At 41.3% G+C, this 23197-nt stretch overlaps 3 protein-coding genes across 5 annotated transcripts in view; 2 read left to right on the forward strand and 1 right to left on the reverse strand.

Annotated features, from left to right (window-relative positions):
* LOC108434583 (polyunsaturated fatty acid lipoxygenase ALOX12-like) overlaps positions 1-3294 on the forward strand; it is a 19885-nt gene extending 16591 nt beyond the window's left edge. Inside the window, 1 exon segment of the mRNA XM_017709822.1 lies at positions 3229-3294. Within this exon segment, the coding sequence (XP_017565311.1) occupies positions 3229-3294 (66 nt within the window).
* Positions 1-19862, forward strand: part of LOC108434653 (polyunsaturated fatty acid 5-lipoxygenase-like) — a 21471-nt gene extending 1609 nt beyond the window's left edge. The window contains exons 1-15 of one of the 3 annotated variants that reach the window (XM_017709966.2): positions 1688-1965; positions 3685-3844; positions 4850-5051; positions 5625-5706; positions 7170-7292; positions 7404-7510; positions 8072-8244; positions 8393-8536; positions 8855-9058; positions 9424-9510; positions 10336-10505; positions 11712-11833; positions 13368-13468; positions 18449-18619; positions 18868-19862. In XM_017709966.2, coding sequence (XP_017565455.1) covers positions 3701-3844; positions 4850-5051; positions 5625-5706; positions 7170-7292; positions 7404-7510; positions 8072-8244; positions 8393-8536; positions 8855-9058; positions 9424-9510; positions 10336-10505; positions 11712-11833; positions 13368-13468; positions 18449-18619; positions 18868-19047 — 2010 coding nt within the window. In that variant the 5' untranslated portion in view covers positions 1688-1965; positions 3685-3700 and the 3' untranslated portion in view covers positions 19048-19862. Of the gene's footprint in view, positions 1-1687; positions 1966-3684; positions 3845-4849; positions 5052-5624; positions 5707-7169; positions 7293-7403; positions 7511-8071; positions 8245-8392; positions 8537-8854; positions 9059-9423; positions 9511-10335; positions 10506-11711; positions 11834-13367; positions 13469-18448; positions 18620-18867 lie in introns of those variants that run through there. The other 2 variants (XM_017709965.2, XM_017709967.2) reach the window with 2 other exon arrangements.
* rnaseka (ribonuclease, RNase K a) lies at positions 19814-22820 on the reverse strand. Its single transcript, XM_017709968.2, has 3 exons — positions 22562-22820; positions 21438-21520; positions 19814-21088 (listed from the first exon to the last, which is right to left on the reverse strand). The coding sequence occupies exons 1-3, from the start codon at positions 22637-22639 to the stop codon at positions 20944-20946; spliced, it is 306 nt and encodes a 101-aa protein (XP_017565457.1). The 5' UTR covers positions 22640-22820; the 3' UTR covers positions 19814-20943.
* Between the last annotated feature and the right edge of the window lie 377 nt (positions 22821-23197).

Here is a 23197-nt window from a genome sequence, read left to right on the forward strand (position 1 = left end):
AATAAGAGCTTGTAGCAGCAATCCACAGGACATAGTGGTTATGTTTAGTGGTTAGGGACTGGGGAAGCCAACTCCCAACAGAAAATACCCTAAAAATGAAGATTTTGCATATATTTAGCTTATTACTATCTCAGTACTGAGAGATCAGTGCCTGATCACTTTTGTTTGTATTGAAATTACCCTTTGTCTCACGACCTTAAGGTGATAATCACCCGCCCCCTTATCTCTACCCCCTACATCTCTACTCATATTCTCCTTCTACAACCCCTCCTTATCCCTCCTCAAACACCTTTTCCCCCCTCCTTCCTCCCCCTTAGTTTTCAATGTATATAAGGTCCTTCCAAAATATTCTTGTCAGACTGGACTGCAGACTGGTCTGCTGACCAGACTAGATTAGTGACACACTGATGACCAAGCTGTGCCCGTGCACGATCATCTGCATGCACGTGAATAAGACTAGACTCCTGATCCTGCTGATTGACTGTTGATCGACTGCGCTCTGTATGTGGACATAAACTCCAGTCAACGCTGAAGCTCCAGTTTCCTGACTCTTCTTGTCGAATTTATAACAGTACATTGGGTTTAAACAGATAATAGCATAATCCTTGCAAATATCTAAGGTCTGAATACTTTCAGTATAAGTGTTTTTAAACAGTCTTTTTGCTCTGGGACTGCAAGAGTGATAGAATGGATTATACACAGAAAGTGCTAAATATACCAGATTTCCAGATATGAGATTGACTATATACACATATACAGATACTATATACTTAAGTTGTACAAATATTCCCCAAATGTCCTGTACAAAAAACGCAAGATATAAAGAACTGGATAAGCTTTGTGAACAATGTATACATATACCAAGACTGCCGGGGCAGTCATGGGCTGGAGATTAGGGAACCAGCCTGACCGTGACCGGAAGGTCGCCGGTTCGATCCCCAGAGCCGACAGCACATGACTGAGGTGTCCTTGAGCAAGACACCTAACCCCCGATTGCTCCCCGGGCGCTGTGGATTGGGCTGCCCACCGCTCTGGGCAAGTGTGCTCACTGCCCCCTAGTGTGTGTGCTCACTAGAGTGTATGTGGTGTTTCACTTCATGGATGGGTTAAATGCAGAGGTGAAACTACCCCATTGTGGGACTAATAAGGGTCACTTAATCTTAATACCAGTAAGGTAATTGTAAACACTGTATAGATGGACTCTGCAAATATATCATAGTACTATGCAAATAATAATCCAGTGGAAATAATACCTAGTGAGTGTCATTAAACACAAAAGGCTAAAGAAAGTACAGCAGTCAGTGTAGGTGGTGAACTGAGCTCTCTATGGTTAGATGGAGGAACTGAAATGCTGATATCACTAGAGAAATGAGATAAATGAAAACAACGTCTCATATCTGTACTGCATCACTTGCTTGCTCGCTTATCAGCTTATGTACAAAGCTACACCAAGAGCCGTGCTGAAATGCACGAACGATATGAGACTTGATGTCAGAGTGTAGCTCTGTAGGATAAAGGAAGATGTGTGGTTATGCAAAGCACACTCACTCATTTGCATAGATTTGAAAAAGATCCAACTGTGAATGCTGGCCATGGGGTCGTCCAGCAACCTATGACTGTACATTTCCTCAAACTGGAGAGAGAAGCTTAAAAAGGAGACAGAGCAAGTGTGATTTACATAGAGGTGTGTGTTTGTGTATGTGTAACAGAGAGAGAGAGAGAGAGAGAGAGAGAGAGAGAGTGGGTAATAGTCTGAGAAAGAGAAAGGGGGAGGTGCAAAGTAATCATTTTGGAATGCAGAATATGACTACTGGGCTACAGGACGGTGCAATGACCAGAGTGGACTGAGAAAGACCTTCAGGCGGACAGAGTCAACACAAACTGGACAGAGGACGTGCTGGACAACAAAAAAAGTGACAAAATACAAATAAGAAGATTTTGACCAAGGGGCTTTAATCTTCCTGGGTAAATAACTGTCACAACTGTGATTTGATTTATTGAACTAATTGATTTTTTGCTTTATTGCATGTAAATAAGCTTTGGTTCATTTTTAAGGGAGTTCATTTTTCTGAAGTTTAAAGTACAGTTGAAGATGTTCTTCTATTACAACTTTGCAGTACAGTATTGTTTGGTTAAAGCCACTGTAGGTTACAAAACAAGATTTGGATATTCTAATAGCATCTCGCAGCAAATTATATTTGCATCAGCGCTGCTTCCATAGAATTAGCCACAGGGAAATCAGTCAGTCATGTAACAGCACATTATGTAAATAGCAGACCTTTCTTTGGGGGTTTAGATTTTGTGGATTAGTCTATTTTTATGAACATATAACATGGTGTAACAGTCCATGCTTTGATTTACTGGCAGTTTATGACATGCTGTAGCAGAAAAAGAAGCATATAAGAGTGCTACTTCGTATTAATAATTCTATTATTTTGGGGGATAAATTATGTTTCACATGATGTGATAGTAGTAATATTTTAAAATATTTTAAAAGTGTATATGGAGGAGTGTCATTGAACTATCTTGATATTTTCATGTTTTGGTCATATTTTAATAGTCAATTATATGTTTTTACAGTAACAATGTAGTATATGTGGTATATTACATTGGTTTAGCTTATTTTTGGTTTAATTTTTGGTAGATAAGTTACATGTTTCAGTAGTCAATCATGTGTTACAACAATTACAGGAGAAACTTTTAGTGTCAGAATTCAGAGACCATCTTTTAGTCTGTAATTTTGGACCATTTATATTGGTCTGTTCATTGTGAAAATTTAACATAATGTAAAAAGTAACTGGGTGTTCAAATTATGCCAAAAAGTAAAAAAAAAACAGAGATACAAGGTTGATGATGTATGGGGGATTACACCTGATTGGCTAAGTCCTTTGTTTTATATCGTATATGCTGCATGTATTAGTGGTCTGTGATACATTATTAGAGCAAAAAGATAAAGTTACTGTCAGCCTGGTGTGGCTGTTTTTCTTCTTTTCTTTTATTCCGCTCTATTCTGCTGTGAGACGATTTCTTTTCTGACTATGCGAAAGGGGGACAGGGGAGAAACATAAGCCGCCTCTAAACGACAATATTTCACTTTAGAGAGCAGTTAATTACCTGTGAATTGACTTCATTGCTCCAAAAGGAGACGTTGTAGTGATTTAATGAGCTTTTGAATTATTACACTAAAACACGTTTTCTAGCTCTTTTCCTCTGGTGTGTGCCTTTTAGGAATTCAAGCTACAGATACTTCCTCAAGGCAGCAAGCGTAGCCTGCAACTGTCATGGAATGCATGAACTTTGTCAGTTATCAGTGCAAAGTAAACAGAGGTGAAAAGTGAAAGAAATCTAGATGTGACAGTCTTGAGTCATTCATTTAAAAATTAGATTGATTTGCTTCATATTCTGTATGGCCGCTGTTTTCTTGTCTCAGTGCTAAATAAACTACTCAAGTGTTTTTCAACCTAATCTCTATCTTTATCTGCAGCATATGGTCGATTATTGTGGAGAAAATTTTGACCCATTTCCTTTTACTTAGACTTAAAATACCGTTAAAACTTCTATTTCATATTCATTTGAATCAGTGGGGTTTTTGTTCTTTTCTAAGTAGAGTGAAATGACTGTATGGCTATACCGGCAGCAGATAGAGATTCGGTTGAAAAATGATTAGTATTCCTTTGATGTGAGTTGTGTGTGTGTGCAGATGGAGTACACAGTGACAGTGGCTACCGGCACCTCAGAGTACTCAGGCACTAATAACTATGTGTACGTGACTCTGGTGGGTGAGAAAGGAGAGAGTGAGAGAACAGTTCTGGACAACCCGGGCCTGGATCTCTGCAGAGGCGCAGTGAGTGAGAGCGTGCGGCTCGGTGTACTAAGAGTGTGTTATGTATTTGATTATGTGTATTACAACCTCCTACAGCTAGCTTATTATTCATATTTATTTTGCATTTGTGCAGTATTTTCTTTTCATGGGACAATTTCCAACCTCTCTTTATCTCTTATTAAACAGACTACAGTGCAGTGCTACAGTGCTGTTTTCGCTACAGTGCATTTCAGATTGAGATATGTAAATAACCTCTATTGTGACTTGGCTACCCTGTACTGGGCCTCATTTAAAAAGCAATCCAACCTAAAAAACTTCATTATGCATGAGGGGGCCTAAGTTGTTGAGGGCTGAATAGGTAGATATGTTGTTTTTGTGACATCACAAAAACAGTAAATTCAAAAGCTGTTTTGAAAATAGTTTGTTGACATATTACGTCAAAGTCATTATTATTAAGTGCCGTCAAGTTGTTTCCATCTCCTGGTGACAATGTACAGTGCAGTTGGCAACATGTGGCTCTATTACTGTCCTGTTGCGGCTCCACAGCAGAATTAGATAATAAAGCTACTTGCCTAGCTAGTAGCTAATGAAATGGCAAAGAGAAAGTTTTAGGATCGACATCAATAACTGGGGGACAAATAGATTTATTTGTGAATGAGAAGCTGATGTTTACAAGAAACTTTTCCACTTTTGTGGAAAAGGTTCCCGCCAGTGATGCAAGAAAAGCAGCTATAGCTGAGATAAAGCAGAGCAAACTTGTGTTTTCATTTATATTAAATTGCACTTTTTGGCTATGTAAATTACACTATGTGAATTTTAGGCTATGTAAATTACATATTTAGGCACTTTGAGGCACACATTGAGACATATGTGGATTTGGAGGGGGCTTACAACCATGTTCCCCAAAATAGACATAAAATGTTGCAACTTCTAAGGTGGTTTAATTTTTGTTGATAGGACAAAATGGTTCTTCTTATTTGGTTTGCCAACTTCTGGTATAGCATATATCTCGTCTTTCTCCTCCAGGTTGATGACTACACAGTGCGGAGCTCAGCTCCTCTGGGCCGTGTTCTGCTGGTGCGTTTGGAGAAGCAAAGGTACTGGGTGGAGGATAACTGGTTTTGCCGCTACGTGTTGGTGACTCCCACAGGAGGGGGTGACACCCAGACCTTCCCCTGCTACTGCTGGCTGGTGGGGGATGTGAAAGTGGAGGTGCGAGAAGGCACAGGTCAGTCCTAACTACAGATATGTTTTAATCAGAGACTTTGTTCTTGGGGAGAAGTGAAGACACAGTGATCTCTGCTGGTTTGATTAAGCACTAGAGGGCACTCACACACATTCCAGAGTGAATGGGAGCCTATGGAGCAGCATTGTGCATTGAAGAGAGTGAATTTTTAATCTCTTTTTACAGACAATGCATCTTTTCTCAATACTTGATACTGTAAAATGATTTTAAACTCCAGTTATAGGCCTTTGCAACAGTGGCTTTATACTGATGATGTCAGTGAGCTTGAATGTGAATGTAGATAGAGCTGTTAGATTTCACAAATATTGGAATTAGTTCCAAGTGACAGGCTAGTGATTTGATGGAGTCCATACCAGATCTGGAATTAGGGAATCAGTTGGTTTGGTATCAACTCCCAACCCTAGTTGTTAATAAACCTCACGTTCACTCACATTCCTGTTCATCACATATGCACTCTAGCATTTTTCAGTTGTATCTTGGTTTAAGATCAAGACATGTCCCTACCAGGGAATTCACTACTGAAGAGCAGCATGTTTCTTCCTTTTTCTCATGCAGCTAAGAAGTTGAATGAAGAGATCCTGCCTCAGGAGCTGGCTCACAGAACTGCAGAGCTACAGCAGAGACAGAAAACATACAGGTCCGTACACCGTAGTGTTGAGAGTCTGACTGAGTGACCATACAGACGGCCTGTCCCAATAAGACTCTGTTAGACCTGTGGTGCTCCTTTGAGTCTGTACTTCAGTGATGACCAAAAATCAGCCATTTATGGATGGTCCTGGTGTGATATGATTTTGGAGGCAATGTATGGTTCATTGGACAGCAGACCAATATAGCCTATAATCTTTTAAACCAGCTAGCTTGTTTTTTTTCACAACTGTAAGCAACAAGTGGCATTATACAGTTTTAAAGTGACTCCTTCAGTAAACATTTGAACGCAGATACTGGCTGAATATAGCAGCAATATTCATAATTTGTGAATGCTTATTGTGTGCAATGATTCTCCAACACATTGATATTACTTAACAAATGCATGCAAGTCAGTGAAACTAGTGAGTTGGTTGTGTTCTTTTAATGAAAGTGAGTTGTCAGATTGCCTTTATAATCCTTTTTTTTGGTTAATGCAATCTTTCTCATTGGCTCCTGGCAACTATTGGTTTTTATTTGTTTTGCTCACTTTCATGTTTTCTTTCCCCCTGCCCTATCTTTCCTTTATGGTGCATACTTCTTATAATCCATGGCTAAATGTCTAGCTACTTTATTGGCCGTAAGTGATGGTTACCGTATAATTTACTGCTGAACATAATTCTATAACAGGTCGGTAGAACAGTAACAATTCCACAAAGTTAGGTAGATCAAACTCAAACATGTTACCTTTGGTCTTTTTCAACTGTGATTCACTGAGTATGTGTTAGTCAAGTGAACATCCCAAAGCTACTTAGCCGCATAGAACCATTTGACAACCTTTTTATATAAATCCAACATTTAATTTTTGAGTAAAACATGAAATAATCAGTCCAGTTAATTATAATTTACTCAAATTACTTTAGTGTGATTTACTTTCATTTCTTAAGTAGATTTTACTCAATCAAGTATCTTAGAAGCTACTTAACACCGTTGTGTGGAACCAATTCACATAATATTTAGTGAATCCAGTGTTTACTTTTTTTAAGTGAATGATCTATCAGCCAAGCATTTGAGACACACCCATTTCATATGTGGAAATGATTGATTGGTTGTCAAATAATTACACAATTGCTCAAATAGAAAAATAGAAAAACTAAAGAATCATACATGTGATATATATGTGATTTGGATATAATTCAATTACAGCTGAAAGCTTTCCTTTCCTATATAATTTTTAAAATATTAAATAATTTCTTTAATAATAAATAATCTAAATCAGTGTTGAAGAGGCTCTTGAGGAGATCCATTTTTAAGATTCTAAACAGCTCTTTGAAGCTTTGTAACTTAGAATTTTTTAGAATAAAATACATACAAGAATCACAGTATGCGATCTTCAACTGGGGCTGTTCTATTTGAGAATACCGATCTGTAGTTTGAAGCTCTGGTAATGGAGATGCTTTGTGTTTGTTATGTTAGATGGCAGGCATGGGCTCCAGGCATTCCTAAATGCATCGACGCCAAATCAGAGGCAGACCTGCACCCAGATGATCGCTTTGCCAACGAGAAGCGCAGTGACTTTGAGGGATCACTTCATTATGCGTACGTAACGCATGATCTAATGTTTAATGTTCTATCAGGTGTTAATAAAGCACCACATTAAAGAGAAGCATGTCCACTCCATAGTCTGTATGGTATCATTCCCCTCCTCAGGCTTTTGGAGCTCTCTTTGAAGAAACTGGCCATCAGATTTGGGAAGTCCTGGGATGATCTGGATGATTTTAAACGAATATTTTGGAAACTGAAGAGTCCCATTGCTGGTGTAGTATCCATTATTTACCCAGTTATTTCAATAATCACCAAGATGACTATTTTCAGCCTAGCAGTTCTTACTATGGTCAGCTAGGTTTCTTGCATGTAGTTCAAAACAGTGATGGTATTTGCCAGACTCTCTTATCCAGAGTGAATGACAATTCAATCATGTTATAGTAGGTAAATGGAGTGTTTGGAGTCTTGCCCAAGGACTCTTATTGGTATAGCATGGGGTGCTTGCCTTGGTGGGGAAATGAACCCCCAGGAGGGCAGCAGTGTTATCCTCTAGGCTATGACATTTGGAGCTTGATTGTTCATCAGCCATACTGGTTGATCTGTGGTGCTGGATTTTTTTCACATTTCTAGTTACACACTACTAGTGATTTTTTGCACATCCTATTAAAATGAGAACATGTTTTGTTAAGCTGCTCTGGATAAGAGCGTCTACTAAATGCTAGAAATGTAAATCTTAAGAAACTTTTTGTCTCATTCTTGAAATGCAGCAAGAAAATGTGTTAAACTGGATGCAACATCTTGTAACACTAATTTAGCTTCATGCTTGTGATCAGAATACACTATGAAACACTGGAAGGAGGACTGGTTTTTCGGCTATCAGTTCCTAAATGGCTCTAACCCGAGAATGATCGGAAGGTGTAGGATATTGCCGTCTAACTTCCCTGTCTCTGGTGATATGGTACAGGCCTTTTTAAGCCCCAACACCACCCTGGACAAAGAGCTCAAGGTCAGGTTTGGTTAATCTTCTGTAATGGATCAGACTTGACCAGCCAGTACATCTTGTTGTAATCACGGTCCATTAATGTTACATATTAGCATGTAATACTGTACTAGTACACTGCAGGCTATAAGACTGTCTCTCTGTCTTTCTAAAGGCTGGAAATATATACCTTGTTGACCATGGCATAATGGATGGTGTCCCCGCAAATGTGATCAGAACTTTAAAGCAGCACATAGCAGCTCCTCTGTGCTTACTCTACGAGCATCCCGACAGTGGCCTCATTCCCATCGCCATACAGGTAAAAAAAAGGGAAAATGAACTTGTTTTACTTACAAAGTGAAATGATGTGGATATTAATTGCAATACACCATGCTCTGCATACAAAGCTTGTATATTATTTCCCAGGGATAAACACAGGTTGGAAAATGACTGTTTAAATAGGAATGATAACTGTTCTGGTACATAACATTGCACAAATGTTATAAGTGGACCTACATGACAGCCTAAAACACATTAAAAATGCTTTTTAAAAGAATTTTCATCAAATCTTTTCTATAGATTATAAATGGAAAATGAAATATCTAATTAAATTCTCTTTAATATTAATCTTTATCAGCTTGAACAGAATCCCAGTCGAGATACACCGATCTTCCTCCCCAGTGACCCACATCTTGCCTGGCTGTTGGCTAAAATGTGGGTCCGTCATGCAGAGTTCCAGGTGTTCCAGGTGCTCTCCCATCTTTTGCACACTCACCTTGTATCGGAAGTGATCTGTGTGGCCACGCTGAGGCAGCTACCTGCTGTCCACCCCATTTATAAGGTTAGCATGAGAGTACAGATGGGAATAAGTTCAAACAAGGGAAACATGCAGAAACCCAAAAGTCATGGGAGATGAACTCAGGTGTAGTTCTATTTGAAACATTTCATTGTTTACATTAAAAAAAGTAGTTCATTGAATTAACTTGATTTAGCATTTTATTTCCACATGAATTAATTACACAATATTCTGTAGGCTTCTGTACTTTTGGCAAAAACTTTTGATGTAACATGTTTTATTAACGTGGAGTCAAGTAAGTTCAGTGCGTTGCTTGTTTGTTTGCATGTAGTTTAAAAATAGAGTACTAAGCAAACAGACAGTGATTCTCTCTCTTTCTCTCGCTCTCTTTTTCTTTCTCTCTGTTGCAGCTGCTCACTCCTCACCTGAAGTATACTCTGGAGATAAACTGTCGTGCGCGCACACAGCTCATCTCTCCTGATGGCATCTTCAAAAGGGTCAGCCTCTTTTTTCATGAACAGCTGCTGAAAGAATGCAAAAGTGAAGTGGCCTGAAAACGTGATAGCATCGATATTGTATATTGCAGCCTCTGTGATGTGTGATGTGAAAATACTTTTGCATGAGTACATGTTTTATTGCTGTTCAAATTTTGTCTAGCCAAGGTAGGTTGGAGTTATCGCCTTTGTGTGAAATGCTCTGAATTGTGATTGCGCTGCGCCATCTGGTGTGCACTTTTATTAAATATTTTAAGCGACCCTGGTCAGATTATATTTTGTGTGCATTTTCTGAGTGAAAAAAAAGTGAACACATCCTCTACAGAGAACAAACTTTAGTGTGGCATTTCTGCTATTTTTTGTGCACAGTTTCTATTTATTTTCTGCGTTTAACATACTGGAAAAAAAACACAAAATATAAAATGCGCCTTCATTTTTGCACAGGCCACACTTTTTACCCCAGTATGTTAAATTGTGCAGACAAGCAATAAATGTGCATTAAAATGTGTTTTGTCTGTAGAGTTTGCATAAACTTATATTCACTAAACATGTCATCTTACTTGCGCGCCAAAGTTTTGCATACGACTGCATCACTTTTCAATGACAGGTCAGTACTGAAAAGCTGACATTTGTCCTGTAGTTGGCTGTAGTACAGCTTAATTTAAATGTACTTCTTTCCACACAAATAAAATGAAAAAAAAAACTATGTTGATTATTGTTTGTTCAAAATGATGTGCTTAGCGGAATCAAGAAAATTCAGTGTCCTACCTTCATTTTGGTTTTTTTTTGGTTTTTTAGCTGTCATGACCAGGTGTTCTTTCTCTTTAGGTGGTGTCCACAGGTGGGGACGGACTGCTGGTGCTGACTCAGAGGGCATATCGGGTCCTGACCTACCGTTCCCTCCAGCCCAACTTTGACTTTGTGGATCGAGGTGTCACTAAACTCAAAGACTATTTCTACAGAGACCATACTCTGCTGATCTGGGATGCCATTCACAAGTGAGTCATTTTAAATTGTTTGGTCCTAACATTAAGCAGATAGTAAAACGTACCTTTTATTTTACTTAAATCCCATTTTATTCTGAGCTTGCTTTGCGATAGCCCCATAATCCTTGTATTAAGATATATTTGACAACATTTTTACATAATTCCGTTGTTGAGATGTAAACAAAATCAAAAAGAGTGCTTTGATGTGTGATAGTTCATTATAAATAAATTTACCAGCCCAGATTTCTTTACAGTGGTGGTGATAGGAACCAGAGGTCGCAATGTCTTAAACATAAATATATATATTTTATTTACTATCCAAAAAAAAAGAACAGTGAACCTGCATGTGTCTTCTGGGTTTTATATATGATGTTGATGATGGTAAATTAAAGTGGTATACCTGGACAAAAATGCATCCTGCATGTACCTCCTCACCATGAATGTATTTTAAAACTAACATTGTAGGCTAAAACTTTATCATGAACCAATATTATTCAGCAGTGTCTCAGGCGTAAGACAGAATATTCACATCCACTTTCTGAGAGATAACTTTTTGGCGTATTCACCCCTTCCGACGTCTGGTTCCCATGACCACCACTGTGAACAATGCTGACTCAGCAAGATTCTCTAGAACTGAGCATTTCACATCAAACCACTCTGAATGACTTTATGTACATATTGACTCTTGCATTACTCATAAATTAAAAAAAATCAGTGGAATTCTCCTTCAGTGGACATTGACAGCGTTTTTCCTCCAGCGAAGTTAGCGTTCTGAAGACACATAGCTTCATACTGAATACTCATGCATTAACATGACTCCGTAAAGAGCTAATATGGTTTAAGTCCTGTGTTATGAAACAAGATGTCAGTGATCTGTCCATTGTTGGTGCTGCATGTTGGGCTGTGCTGATAAAGATTACTGCACTCAGTGGAGTGATCATTCTGTCTATAGTTCATTTGCCAGCCCTGTCAAACATGAATTACAAGAATACTTTCTGTGCAAATGATAAGGAATAGCCTACAAATGTGCTGGTGGAATATGAATATGAAGGTGGAATTCCTCTTTAAAGATAACACAGATAATTCATGCTTGATTGACTTACCATGCAAAATCAAATGTGTGTTTACACTGTAGAAAGCATTTGCGAAGCAGCTGTTAAAAAGGGTCAATCTGTCCATTGCCACTCCTAGAAACTTATCTCTCTCTCCCCTCCACAGTTTTGTCTCCAGAATGGTGTCTCTGTACTACAGCAGTGACAGTGAAGTGCAGCAGGACACAGAACTGCAGGCATGGATTAAGGAAATAGTGGATGAAGGCTTCGTAGAGCGTCCTGAGTTTGGTCAGTTCCTAGAACACAATAGCAGCACACCACTGGTGTCTGATCAACACATTTGAAGCCTAATCATTATCTGTCATCACCTGCACAGTAATGAACCATTTTAAAAATATTTTTTTTCTGGGGTTCTTTAGAGAAGACATTGGTTCTATATAGTACCATGAACATCCAAAGATCCATTTGCTTGATTAAATTGATGGAGAATGGGTTATTTTGAAAATGGTTGTATATAGCACCAAAAGGGTCCTACTGTTATTACAATATCAAGCATTTATTAATAGGCTTACCCCTTTTTAGTGCTATCTAGAACCATATACAACACATTCTACACTGATGTGCCAAAAGTCGTGGGATAGCAATATGTAAACTGATTCTGAAATTGGTGTTACCTCAGGCCACGGCTTGGGAATGCCCACACCTGTATAAGTTGTGAGGTGTAATCTAAGTGAGGTTGAACACTGGCCAGTGCACTCACGGCAAGGTGACATGAATTATTGAGCTGTGATCAAGGCATGATAGTGGGTGCTAGACGAGTGGGATGTTTCATTTTCAAAGTTGTGCAGGCATTGAACATTTCTTGATCCACAGTGTCCCGTGTATACCGGGAATACATCATAGAAGGCATTACCATCCACAGTGGACAGCGCAATGGTCACCAACAGGTGACCGTGACCAGCAGCATCTGCCTCACATTCAATGCATACATATATCCTGCAGGTCAGTGCAGCATTCTTTAGCTTCCATGGGATATGGGAGCAAAAGACCCACCAGAATGCCTCTGTTAACACCACCTCACCAGACACAGCACCTCACCTGGTCTTGTGAAGTTGTTAACTGGACACTAGATGACTGGCAACATGTAGTATGGTCCAATGAGTCATGGTATCAATTGTTTTAGGCTGATGGTGGGGTTCATGTGTTCCGCAGAGCGCTGGACCCCCATTGTCAACAAGGCACTGTGCAGGTAACAGGTGGTTCCATACGGGTTTGGGTTGTGTTCTCAAGGAATGGGTTGGGTCCAGTGGACCAGCTAAACATATAATTTACTGGTGATTGCTACAATTCACTGCTTTGTTACCATTTGCAGTGCTTCATGGACTTCATGTACCCCCACAGTGATGGGATATTCCAGCATTGGTTAGAGAAGCATTCTGAAGAGTTCTGATGAATGATGTGGCATGCACGTTCACCAAACATCAAAGCTCAGAAGAGCTTTTATGGGATGTGGTGGAGAGGTCCGTTCACACCCGAGATCTTGCATCTACAAATACCACAGAAATGAGAGTGGCTTAACATCCCTCCAGACGTCTTCTTGTTGCATTTCGCGGGGCTAGAGGGGGTCCTATATGACGCATTCCTGTCGCATGACTTTTGGCATGTCAGTGTATGTCAGTGTGAAGAACCATATTACCACACAAACAACCATTTCTTCTTTGAGTGTTCATGGCTATATGTAGAACCATTGTCTTTACTAAAGAAACCTTGAAGAACCATGTTTTTTAAGAGTTAATATGTTCTTGTAATTCATGTTTGATAGGACTGGCTAATGAACTAAAAACAAAAGAGGAACTCATCACTCTGCTGAGTGTTGTCATCTTTACCACCACAGCGCAACATGCAGCAACCAACAATGGACAGGTGACTGACATCATATTTCATACACAAGACCTAAACCACTTACTTATACCAGCTTTTTTTATCATTAAAGTAGTATTAAGTATAAAACCATGCCCCCCCCGCGACCCTAAGGGGGAAACGGCTTAGAATGTGTGTTTGTGTGTGTGTGTATAAAACTGTGTGTCTGAAATAGTAACGATAAGGTTGTTAAAAGGTTGTTTAAAATACATTAAAGGAGAATAGTACTACTTAAAAAATGTGCATGAAGAAATAGTTAAGATGTAAACAAAGTCATTCAGAATTTGATGCAAAAGGCTCCATTCTAGAGTAACTCACCGAGTCCGAAAGTACACAGTGTTGGTGATAGGAACCAAATGTCTAAAGAGTGTGCCGTCTCCAAAAGCTCCCTTAGAGAAAATTTTGTATATAATGGTTACGTACCTCTATATTTCCAAAAGTATTCATTCATCAAAATCATTGCATTCAGGGGTTCCAATCACTTCCATGGCCACAGGTGTATAAAACCAAACACCTAGTCATGCAGACTACTTCTACAAACGTTTGTGAAAGAATGTGTCGCTCTTAATAGCTCAGTGAATTCCAGCATGGTACTGTGATTGCATGACACCTGAGCAAAGTCCAGTTGTGAAATTTCCTTGCTACTAAATGTTTCATAGTCAGTGGTATTATAACAAACTGCAAGCCACTGGGAATGACAGTAACTCAGACACGAAGTGGTAGGCCATGTAAAGTGACAGAGTAGGATCAGCAGATGTTGAGGCACATAGTGCGCAGAGGTCGCTAACTTTTTGCAGAGTCAATCGCTGCAGACCTCCAAACTTCATGTGGCCTTCAGATCAGCACAAGAACAACATAGAGAGCTTCATGGAATAGGTTTCCATGGCTGAGCAGCTGCATCCAAGCCTTATATCACCAAACGCAATGCAAAGCGTCGAATGCAGTGGTGTAGCGCCACCACTGGACTCTAGAACAGTGGAGACGTGTTCTCTGGAGTGACAAATCATGCTTCTCCTTCTGGCTGTTATAGCTGTAAAGGGAGGGCCGACATCATATTAAACTCTATGGATTAAGAATGGGATGTCACTCAAATTCATATGTGTGTGAAGGCAGATGAACGAATACTTTTGCCAATGTAGTGTATATGCTGCTTGATGCCTGAAACATTGTCCTATCATAGTTGTGAGAGAAACATAATTTTAGCTATTCTTGGTGGAGAAATACATGCAAGACAAAATAGTGCCAAATCAAAACTTTTGTCAGCTTTACCATCTCCAATGTACATCTAAAACCTCAGAAGACGTGTGGGTTCAGTAGTCATTTTGACAGTAAATAAATTGGCTATATGTGTTGTAGATACTGTGACTTGGTTTGTATTACCGGAGTCTGTAAATTTCTTTACAATTAGCTGTGTCAGATTAAAACACCCTGAATTATGTTGTTTACATCTCATCCATCCATCCATCCATCCATCCAACCATCCATCCATCCATCCATCCATCATCTTCCGCTTCTCCGGGGTTCGGGTCGCGGGGGCAGCATCCTGAGCAATGAGGCCCAGACATCCCTTTCCCCAGCCACTTCCACTAGCTCCCTGGGAGGGATTCCGAGGCGCTCCCAGGCCAGCTGGGCGATATAGTCACACCAGCGTGTCCTGGGTCTTCCCCGAGGTCTCCTCCCCGGTGGACTTGCCTGTGACACCTCCCAAGGGAGACGTCCAGGAGGCATCCTCACCAGATGCCCGAACCACCTCAACTGGCTCCTCTCGACGTGGAGAAGCAGCGGCTCTACTTTGAGTCCCTCCCAGATGACCGAACTTCTCACCCTATCTCTAAGGGAGAGTCCAGCCACCCTGCGGAGGAAACTCATTTCGGCCGCTTGTATTCGCGATCTCGTTCTTTCGGTCATTACCCAAAGCTCATGACCATAGGTGAGGGTGGGAACGTAGATCGACCAGTAAATCGAGAGCCTTGCCTTATGGCTCAGCTCTTTCTTTACCACAACAGACCGGTAAAGAGCCCGCATCACTGCTGACCCAGCACCAATCCGCCTGTCAATCTCCCGCTCCCTTGTACCATCACTCGTGAACAAGACCCAGAGATACTTAAACTCCTCCACTTGAGGCAAGAGCTCATCCCCACAGCAGCGATGTGACCCTGAGGTCACCAAACCGGACACCCTCCATCCCCTGACTGCGCCTAGAAATTCTATCCATAAAAATTATGAATAGAATCGGTGACAAAGGGCAGCCCTGACGAAGTCCAACTCTCACTGGGAACAAGTCTGACTTACTGCCGGCCATGCGAACCAAACTCCTGCTTTGTTTGTACAGGGCCTGAATGGCTCGTAGCAAAGAGCCATGTACCCCGTACTCCCGAAGCACCTCCCAAAGAATACCCCGGGGAACACAGTCGAATGCCTTCTCCAAATCCACAAAGCACATGTGGACTGGTTGGGCAAACTCTCATGAACCCTCCAGAATCCTGGAGAGGGTAAAGAATTGGTCCAGTGTTCCACGACCAGGGCGGAACCCGCACTGCTCCTCCTGAATCCGAGGTTCGACTATGAGCCGGACTCTCTTCTCCAGTACCCCTGCATAGACCTTGCCAGGGAGGCTGAGGAGTGTGATTCCCCTGTAGTTGGAACACACCCTCTGGTCCCCCTTTTTAAAAAGAGGCACCACCACCCCAGTCTGCCAATCCAATGGCACCACCCCCGATGTCCACGCAATGTTGAAAAGGCGTGTCAGCCAAGACAGCCCCACAACATCCAGAGCCTTGAGGAACTCGGGACGGATCTCATCCACCCCTGGAGCCCTGCCACCAAGGAGCTTTTTAACTACCTTAGCGACTTCGGCCTCAGTAATGGACAAGCCTATTCCTGTGTCCCCAGACTCTGCCTTCTCACTGGAGAACGTGTTGGTGGGATTGAGTAGGTCCTCAAAGTATTCCTTCCACCGCCCAATGACGTCTTCAGTCGAAGTCAGCAGCACACCATCTCCACTATAAACAGTGCTAGTGGCACACTGCTTTCCCCTTCTGAGTCGCTTGACGGTTTGCCAGAATCTTTTCGGAGCCGACTTAAAGTCATTTTCCAAGGCCTCACCGAACTCTTCCCACACCCGGGTTTTTGCCTTGGCAACGACTGAAGCCGCAGATCGCTTGGCCTGTCGATACCTGCCAGCTGCCTCTGGTGTCCTACAGGCCAACCATGTCCGGTAGGACTCCTTCTTCAGCTTGATGGCATCTCTCACCTGGGGTGTCCACCACCGGGTTCGAGGATTACCGCCCCGACAGGCACCAACTACCTTGCGACCACAGCTACAGTCAGCCGCTTCAACAATGGAGGAGCGGAACATGGCCCATTCAATGTCCCCCACCTCCCCCGATATCTGGTCAAAGTTCTGACGGAGGTGTGAGTTGAAGATCAATCTGACAGGTTCTTCTGCCAGATGTTCCCAGCAAACCCTCACTATACGTTTGGGTTTGCCTGGTCTGACCGGCATCTTCCCCCACCACCTGATCCAACTCACCACCAGGTGGTGATCAGTTGACAGCTCAGCTCCTCTCTTTACTCGAGTGTCCAATACATATGGCCCCAAGTCCGCTGACACGACTACAATGTCAATCATTGAACTGCGGCCTAGGGTGTCCTGGTGCCATGTGCACTTATGGAGATCCTTGTGTTCAAACATGGTGTTCGTTATGGACAAACTGTGCACAGAAGTCCAAAAACTGAACACCACTCGGGTTCAGATCAGAGAGGCCATTCCTCCCAATCACACCCCTCCAGGTCTTACTGTCGTTGCCCATGTGAGCGTTAAAATCCCCCAGTAGGACAATAGAGTCTCCAGGAGGAGCACTTTCAAACACCCCTCCCAAGGACTCTATGAGGGCTGGGTATTCTGAACTGCTGTTCGGCGCATAAGCACAGACAGCAGTCAGGACCTGTTCCCCAACCCGAAGGCGTAGGGAAGCTACCCTCTCGTCCACCGGGGAAAACCCCAACATACAGGCGCCGAGTCGAGGGGCTATGAGAAAGCCCACACCTGCCCGCCACCTCTCACCATGGGCAACTCCAGAAAAGAAAAAAGTCCAGCCCCTCTCAAGGAGATTGGACCCAGAGCCCAAGCTGTGTGTTGAGGTGAGCCCGACTATATCTAGCCGGTATCTCTCAACCTCGCGCACCAACTCAGGCTCCTTCCCCGCCAGTGAGGTAACGTTCCAAGTTCCAAAAGCCAGTTTCAACAACCGAGGATCAGAACGCCAAGGCCCACGCCTTCGGACACTGCCCGATCCACAATGCACCACACCCCTACTACTGCCCCTCCCATCGGTGGTGGGTCGATGGGAGGGGGGACTCATGTAGCTCCTTCAGGCTGGGCCCGGCCGGGCACCATGAGTGAATGCCCGGCCACCAGACGCTCGCTGGCGAGCCCCTCCCCCAGGCATGGCTCCAGGGTGGGGCCCCGGTAACCCTGATCCGGGCAGGGTACACAAGTCCTTCCTTTTTGGTTTCATAGGGGTGATTATGGATCACACTTTGTCTGGCCTGTCACCAAGGACCAGTTTGCCATGGGAGTCCCTACCAGGAGCTTTTGCTCCAGACAACATAGCTCCTAGGATCATTCAAGCACACAAACCTCTGGAGAGGTTGTTTACATCTCAACAATGGAATTACACAAAAATTTGGAGTGGAATTTCCAGTTCACTTATGTATATTAATGTAACAGATTATTTACTCCCAAGAAATTTTGGGCCATTGCTATTGGTCCATTTATAATAAAATCTTCGCACAACACAAAGAGCAGCTGATGTTTTCAAAAGATATAAAATGATATCAAAAAATAATTTGAAGTGACAATGACTGTTTATTACATTGCAATAAGCCTACTGTGTTTTTTTTTTTTGCATGTAGTAATGCAGTAATTTTTGTTCCATTCTGATTGTTCAAGCTGTCTTTTTTGCCTCTGTATTTTAACAGTTTGATTGGTGTGCGTGGGTACCCAATACTCCTTGCACCATGCGCCAGCCTCCACCTACAGACAAGGATGCAGTCACTATGGGGCTGATCATCGACACACTGCCAGATATCAGCCAGTCATGTGTGCAGATGGCGATCACATGGCATTTAGGAAGGGTTCAGCCAGATGCAGTGAGTCAAAATTTCTGCAAAATAGTTTTTTTCTGTGTTATTACAATGCGGGGCTGCTAGCTCTCAGAAATAGGTTGTCACCGTATTCATTTTATAAGACTTACAGTCTGAATGGCTAACAGCACACAATCTCTTCGGTTATGTATAAAGCTAATTACTATTTTTATTCACATTTTAATGCACTATTTGCTTTAATTTGACCATATTTCCATCCTCCTTCTCTCCCCTTCTCTCATACACATGCTCAGATCCCTATGGGGCAGTACGTGGAGCAGTACTTCGTTGAACCAGCAGCTTTACAGGTTATTGAAACCCTCAAGCAGGAGCTGAAGGACATCGAAGAGCAGATTATAAAGCAGAATGAGGGCCTGGAGCTCCAGTATCTCTATTTGTGTCCCAGCCGAATAGAGAACAGCATTACTATATAGAGAGAACTTATTTCTGAGGGCTTATTTTCCTCTGCTTGGGAATTCTGGGATTTTCTGATTGTCTGTCTTTCTGCTCAGGATACAGGATCACTGTTAGAGCAAAACCTTACATCTCCAGAATTGTGACTTTTCAGGAAAAACAGCTTGTAAGCCCCCCACCCACCCCCTGCCAAGTAATTTTGGACCACTTCTATTGTTCAGTTCACCATGAAATTTCATACACTGTATGAAAGCTATCTGATGCTTTCAAATAGTGTTTAAAAAGAAAAAAAAAAGATAAAAAAGACACAAACATACAGTAAGATGCAAAGGTTTGAACACTGACATTATGTTTTGTTGTGGGTAACACATCTTCCACAGCGATGTAACAAACATTTGCCTGATAAACAGAACACAGTTCCTATTTATAAGCTGCTGAATTTAACACACTGCAAAAAATATAAAACATTAAATGCAGCTTAACTTTAAGACAATTTGTTTTCATTTTTGGCTTGAATGTTTTTTTGTAATCAATATCCTCTTGCATGCACCTTTAATATAACCATTCTGTAAATGGATGTGGCAGATCCTATATTTTGTGGTAATGTATTGCTGTCTATATCATATTTCTATATTACTGGGATCAATCAGTCTCAGTTAATAAATGTTCAGTCAGAAACAGTAACTTGGTAATCAAATCAGAATCAGTAAATGCTGTAACGCCAGGGTACAGTACCAGTACCAATAATCTGCTGTGAACATTAGATAAAATTACAACCACATGATATTCATTTTTACATGTTTATATTTAATTCTCAATAAAAATGTGGCAAATACATCATGTGTTTTTCAATTATTCTGCAGGGAGGCCAATACTGACGCCAACCAAACTCACAGTGGCACTTGTTTCATTCTTATATATTAGGAAATTTAAGGCAGTTGGTCCAAAGGCAAGCAAGGAATTAAAACAACAGATGGCAGTTATGTACACTGCTATACACTCCGAATACAGCAAGCAGCCTGCCATGAAGATCTCACTCATAAGGACTGGGCAATATGACAATATTTACTGATGTGACGAATGTGATCACAATACATCACTATATGCTTTTCATGAATATTGCCAGTACTGAAAGCACTGACCAACTCAAGTTTCAGTAAAAAGAGGGCATAATTAGGCTTGATTAACTGAATTTTTTGCACTGCAGTTTGAAAAATACTGAATTATAAACAACAATGTATTAATTTTTTTTTTAATGTTGTGCCTTTGGTTCTTTTTTGTCCAACCGATGTCAAAATAAATACTGTGACACATTGTGTATGGTGAAAATTTCTTCAATATTATATATTCAATAATATCAGTGATTATATTTTTGTCATATTGCCCACCACGATTCAAGGCTCTTGTGTTTCGTAGCACTATGTACATTTTTAAGATTTGGAGACTCCTCTGGTGGAAATGTGTAATCTGTAATGTCAGCTGTGCTTCAGACCTCTTCCCAGAGCAGATGTATCTGATAACTGAGTTTAAAAAGGATTTACATTTATATTTATATTTAAAAAAAAAAACTCAGTGAAAGATATGTCATCAGACAATGTGTGAATCATCTACTATTGTCATCATATCTTGTCTGAAGCAGCGCACGACATAGTGTGTGTTTTCCTCCCGACTCAGTAATGTTACTTCTCTTAAATTTAACAAAAAATACAAATCTTACACAGTGCTGCTTTAAGAGATCTGAACTTGAGGCTTTTGCAGAGAAAAGTTGATCCTTTGGGTCTGATTACACCTTAAATAATTACAGCAACTTCCTCTAGCATCAGCATATGTATCCATAACGAAACGCACCATAATTGGTAAATACAGTAAGGTCACTTTCATTAGGCCTAGGATTGTGCTTAATCCATTAGATGGTGTTAACGTACTAGATATTCATTGCGTTTGTTCATTCGTACATTATAGAAAGACACGATTCCAATCACCACATAGATTCCTGCAGCGATGAAGCAGTTGTAGCCAACTTTGTTGTAAAGATCGTAAACATTCTGCAGTACGTTTGACCTGCAAAGAGAAAAAGATCATTCATAATCGAGATAAGGAACATTTCATCTTTAGCACTATCAAGAAATAATTAATAGCCTTTGAGCTCATTCAATAAGGTATGTAAGCATTGCGTGAGTGCATCGTTCCAAAAGAAATTACTCCGCCTGCATGTTTCACTGACTTTTCTGCTGCACTTTAACTACCACAAATTCTCATCCAATAAGTAACAGCACCTGCTGCCCACAAGCAACAGAACAAGCTTCTGAAGTTACTTCTAGACCATGGTTCTATGTCTGCTAAGCATGAGAGCCCTTTATTACACCTTCTTTCCATGGTGAGAGGGGAAGAGCGCAGTAGGGGAACTCACTTGTTGTGCATGTAGTCCTCTGGGATTGGCAAATCCTCAAACAGAGTGGCTGAATGAGTGGTGAAGAAAATCCCCAGCATTGCCTAAAGGAAGAGCAGACAGAGCGTTTCATCAAGACATTTCTCCCAAATAACTGGACAGATACACTCAGCTTCGGATTTTGTGAAGAATCACCTTTAACACCACTCTCATTTGGCAAGCGGCTTTAGTTTAGCTTAACGCAAATGGTCAAATTTAACTTGAATAAGTAAAAATGTAACTCGTACTAGTAAAAAATTTTATTTGACACATCAAACTCAACTTTTGCTAGCAGGAAATACATTTTGATCATGTAAGGTTTCAGTTTTCACTTATAGAATTCACAACCATGTTCCCTTTTAATTTATGAATTAGTTTTTAACCTGAGGTTTTTCTCTGTAAACCACATTTTGATGGGGTGAGTGAAATGGCAAAAATGAATAAATAAATAAATTTGAAAAAATGGTATATGGCATGTATCCCAATGTTTAGTTTGTCTGAGGTTTGATTAGAAGAAAGAAAAAAAAAACCCACACACCCACAAAACAGGGTAAGGCCACATATAATTACGGTGATTTTCATTTAAAGTTTACATGCTGCGCTGCACATTATCCAACTAAACTAGATTGCGTAAGCTCTCTTTTTAATGAAACATGAAGATACTCAAAGCACTGTAGTGCCGTTTATCACAATACAATGAAATATTGGCTTCTAATTACTACACGTCCAAGGTGAATTTCTCTACTAGTGAAAACTGATTTCCGTGTAAGAAACTACATTTAAACAACGTAACAACTCCCTGTTTATGCATTAAGTGTGAAAAGGCCGGGATGAAAAGCTAAAACGCTCTGTCGCTGAACACGTTAGTTAGTTAGTTTAATCGCTGAGCCGTGTTTAGATCCTGTGTTACAGCGAGTCAGTTAAACGACGCAGACCGACTCAGAAACACAGACAAAGTCACGTGGTTCCTATTTTCAAGTTCGAGTATAAACACTTTGCCTACTTAAGAGCTTTTGTGTGGAGCTTTTTAGCTACAGGTTTGTCTTTCAGGCCCTTTCGAGGTTTTATACAGGACCGAGTGGAGTTAAAAAGTCCACACTTCTTACCAGCATGATAACAGCCCAAATACTCAGAACCAGCCCGCACGCCGCGAGTTTCGGTCCACAGCACGAAGCTCCAGCCATGTCCCAGTCCGAACCCCGCAGTGCTCCGATATACCGAACTGACTCTCAGCGCTGAGCGGAAAGACACTTTAAGAGACGGTCATTCATGTATTCAAACGCCGCTTTCCCCCCCGAATCAGACCAGACCGACCCCAGTCACCCGCTCCGATCAGCTGACTCTGAGGAAGCGGAAACGCACTGCGGGGCTGCCTTCACTGGCGCCGGGAGTGTCTGAGTGTTCATGACACGCAGCGCGATATTACAGCTCACATTCAGGCGAAGATGAGCTCAGAGATCTTTTTCCAAAGGCCCTTTATTTTTAGACTCGCCATTTCAGGGTCGTCTGGGGCTGTCTTTGTTTTTGTGGTTGTTTTGTCAGTCTCTCTTTTGCAGTCCCTCGTTAGGATAACGGATCCCTTCCTGCTCATTTCTTTATGTGTTCATACAACTCCCGGCTACAAAACAAGATGAGACGTTTCTAAAGAGCTGCTCTCGCTATTCTGTTACAGTCTGTCCATCTCACTGAATGTAATAACATTTAAAACACTGACTGACAGGTAAAGACTGAACCCGCTCCAT

The sequence above is a fragment of the Pygocentrus nattereri genome, chromosome 2, assembly GCF_015220715.1.
Source record: "Pygocentrus nattereri isolate fPygNat1 chromosome 2, fPygNat1.pri, whole genome shotgun sequence".
Lineage (NCBI taxonomy): Eukaryota > Metazoa > Chordata > Actinopteri > Characiformes > Serrasalmidae > Pygocentrus > Pygocentrus nattereri.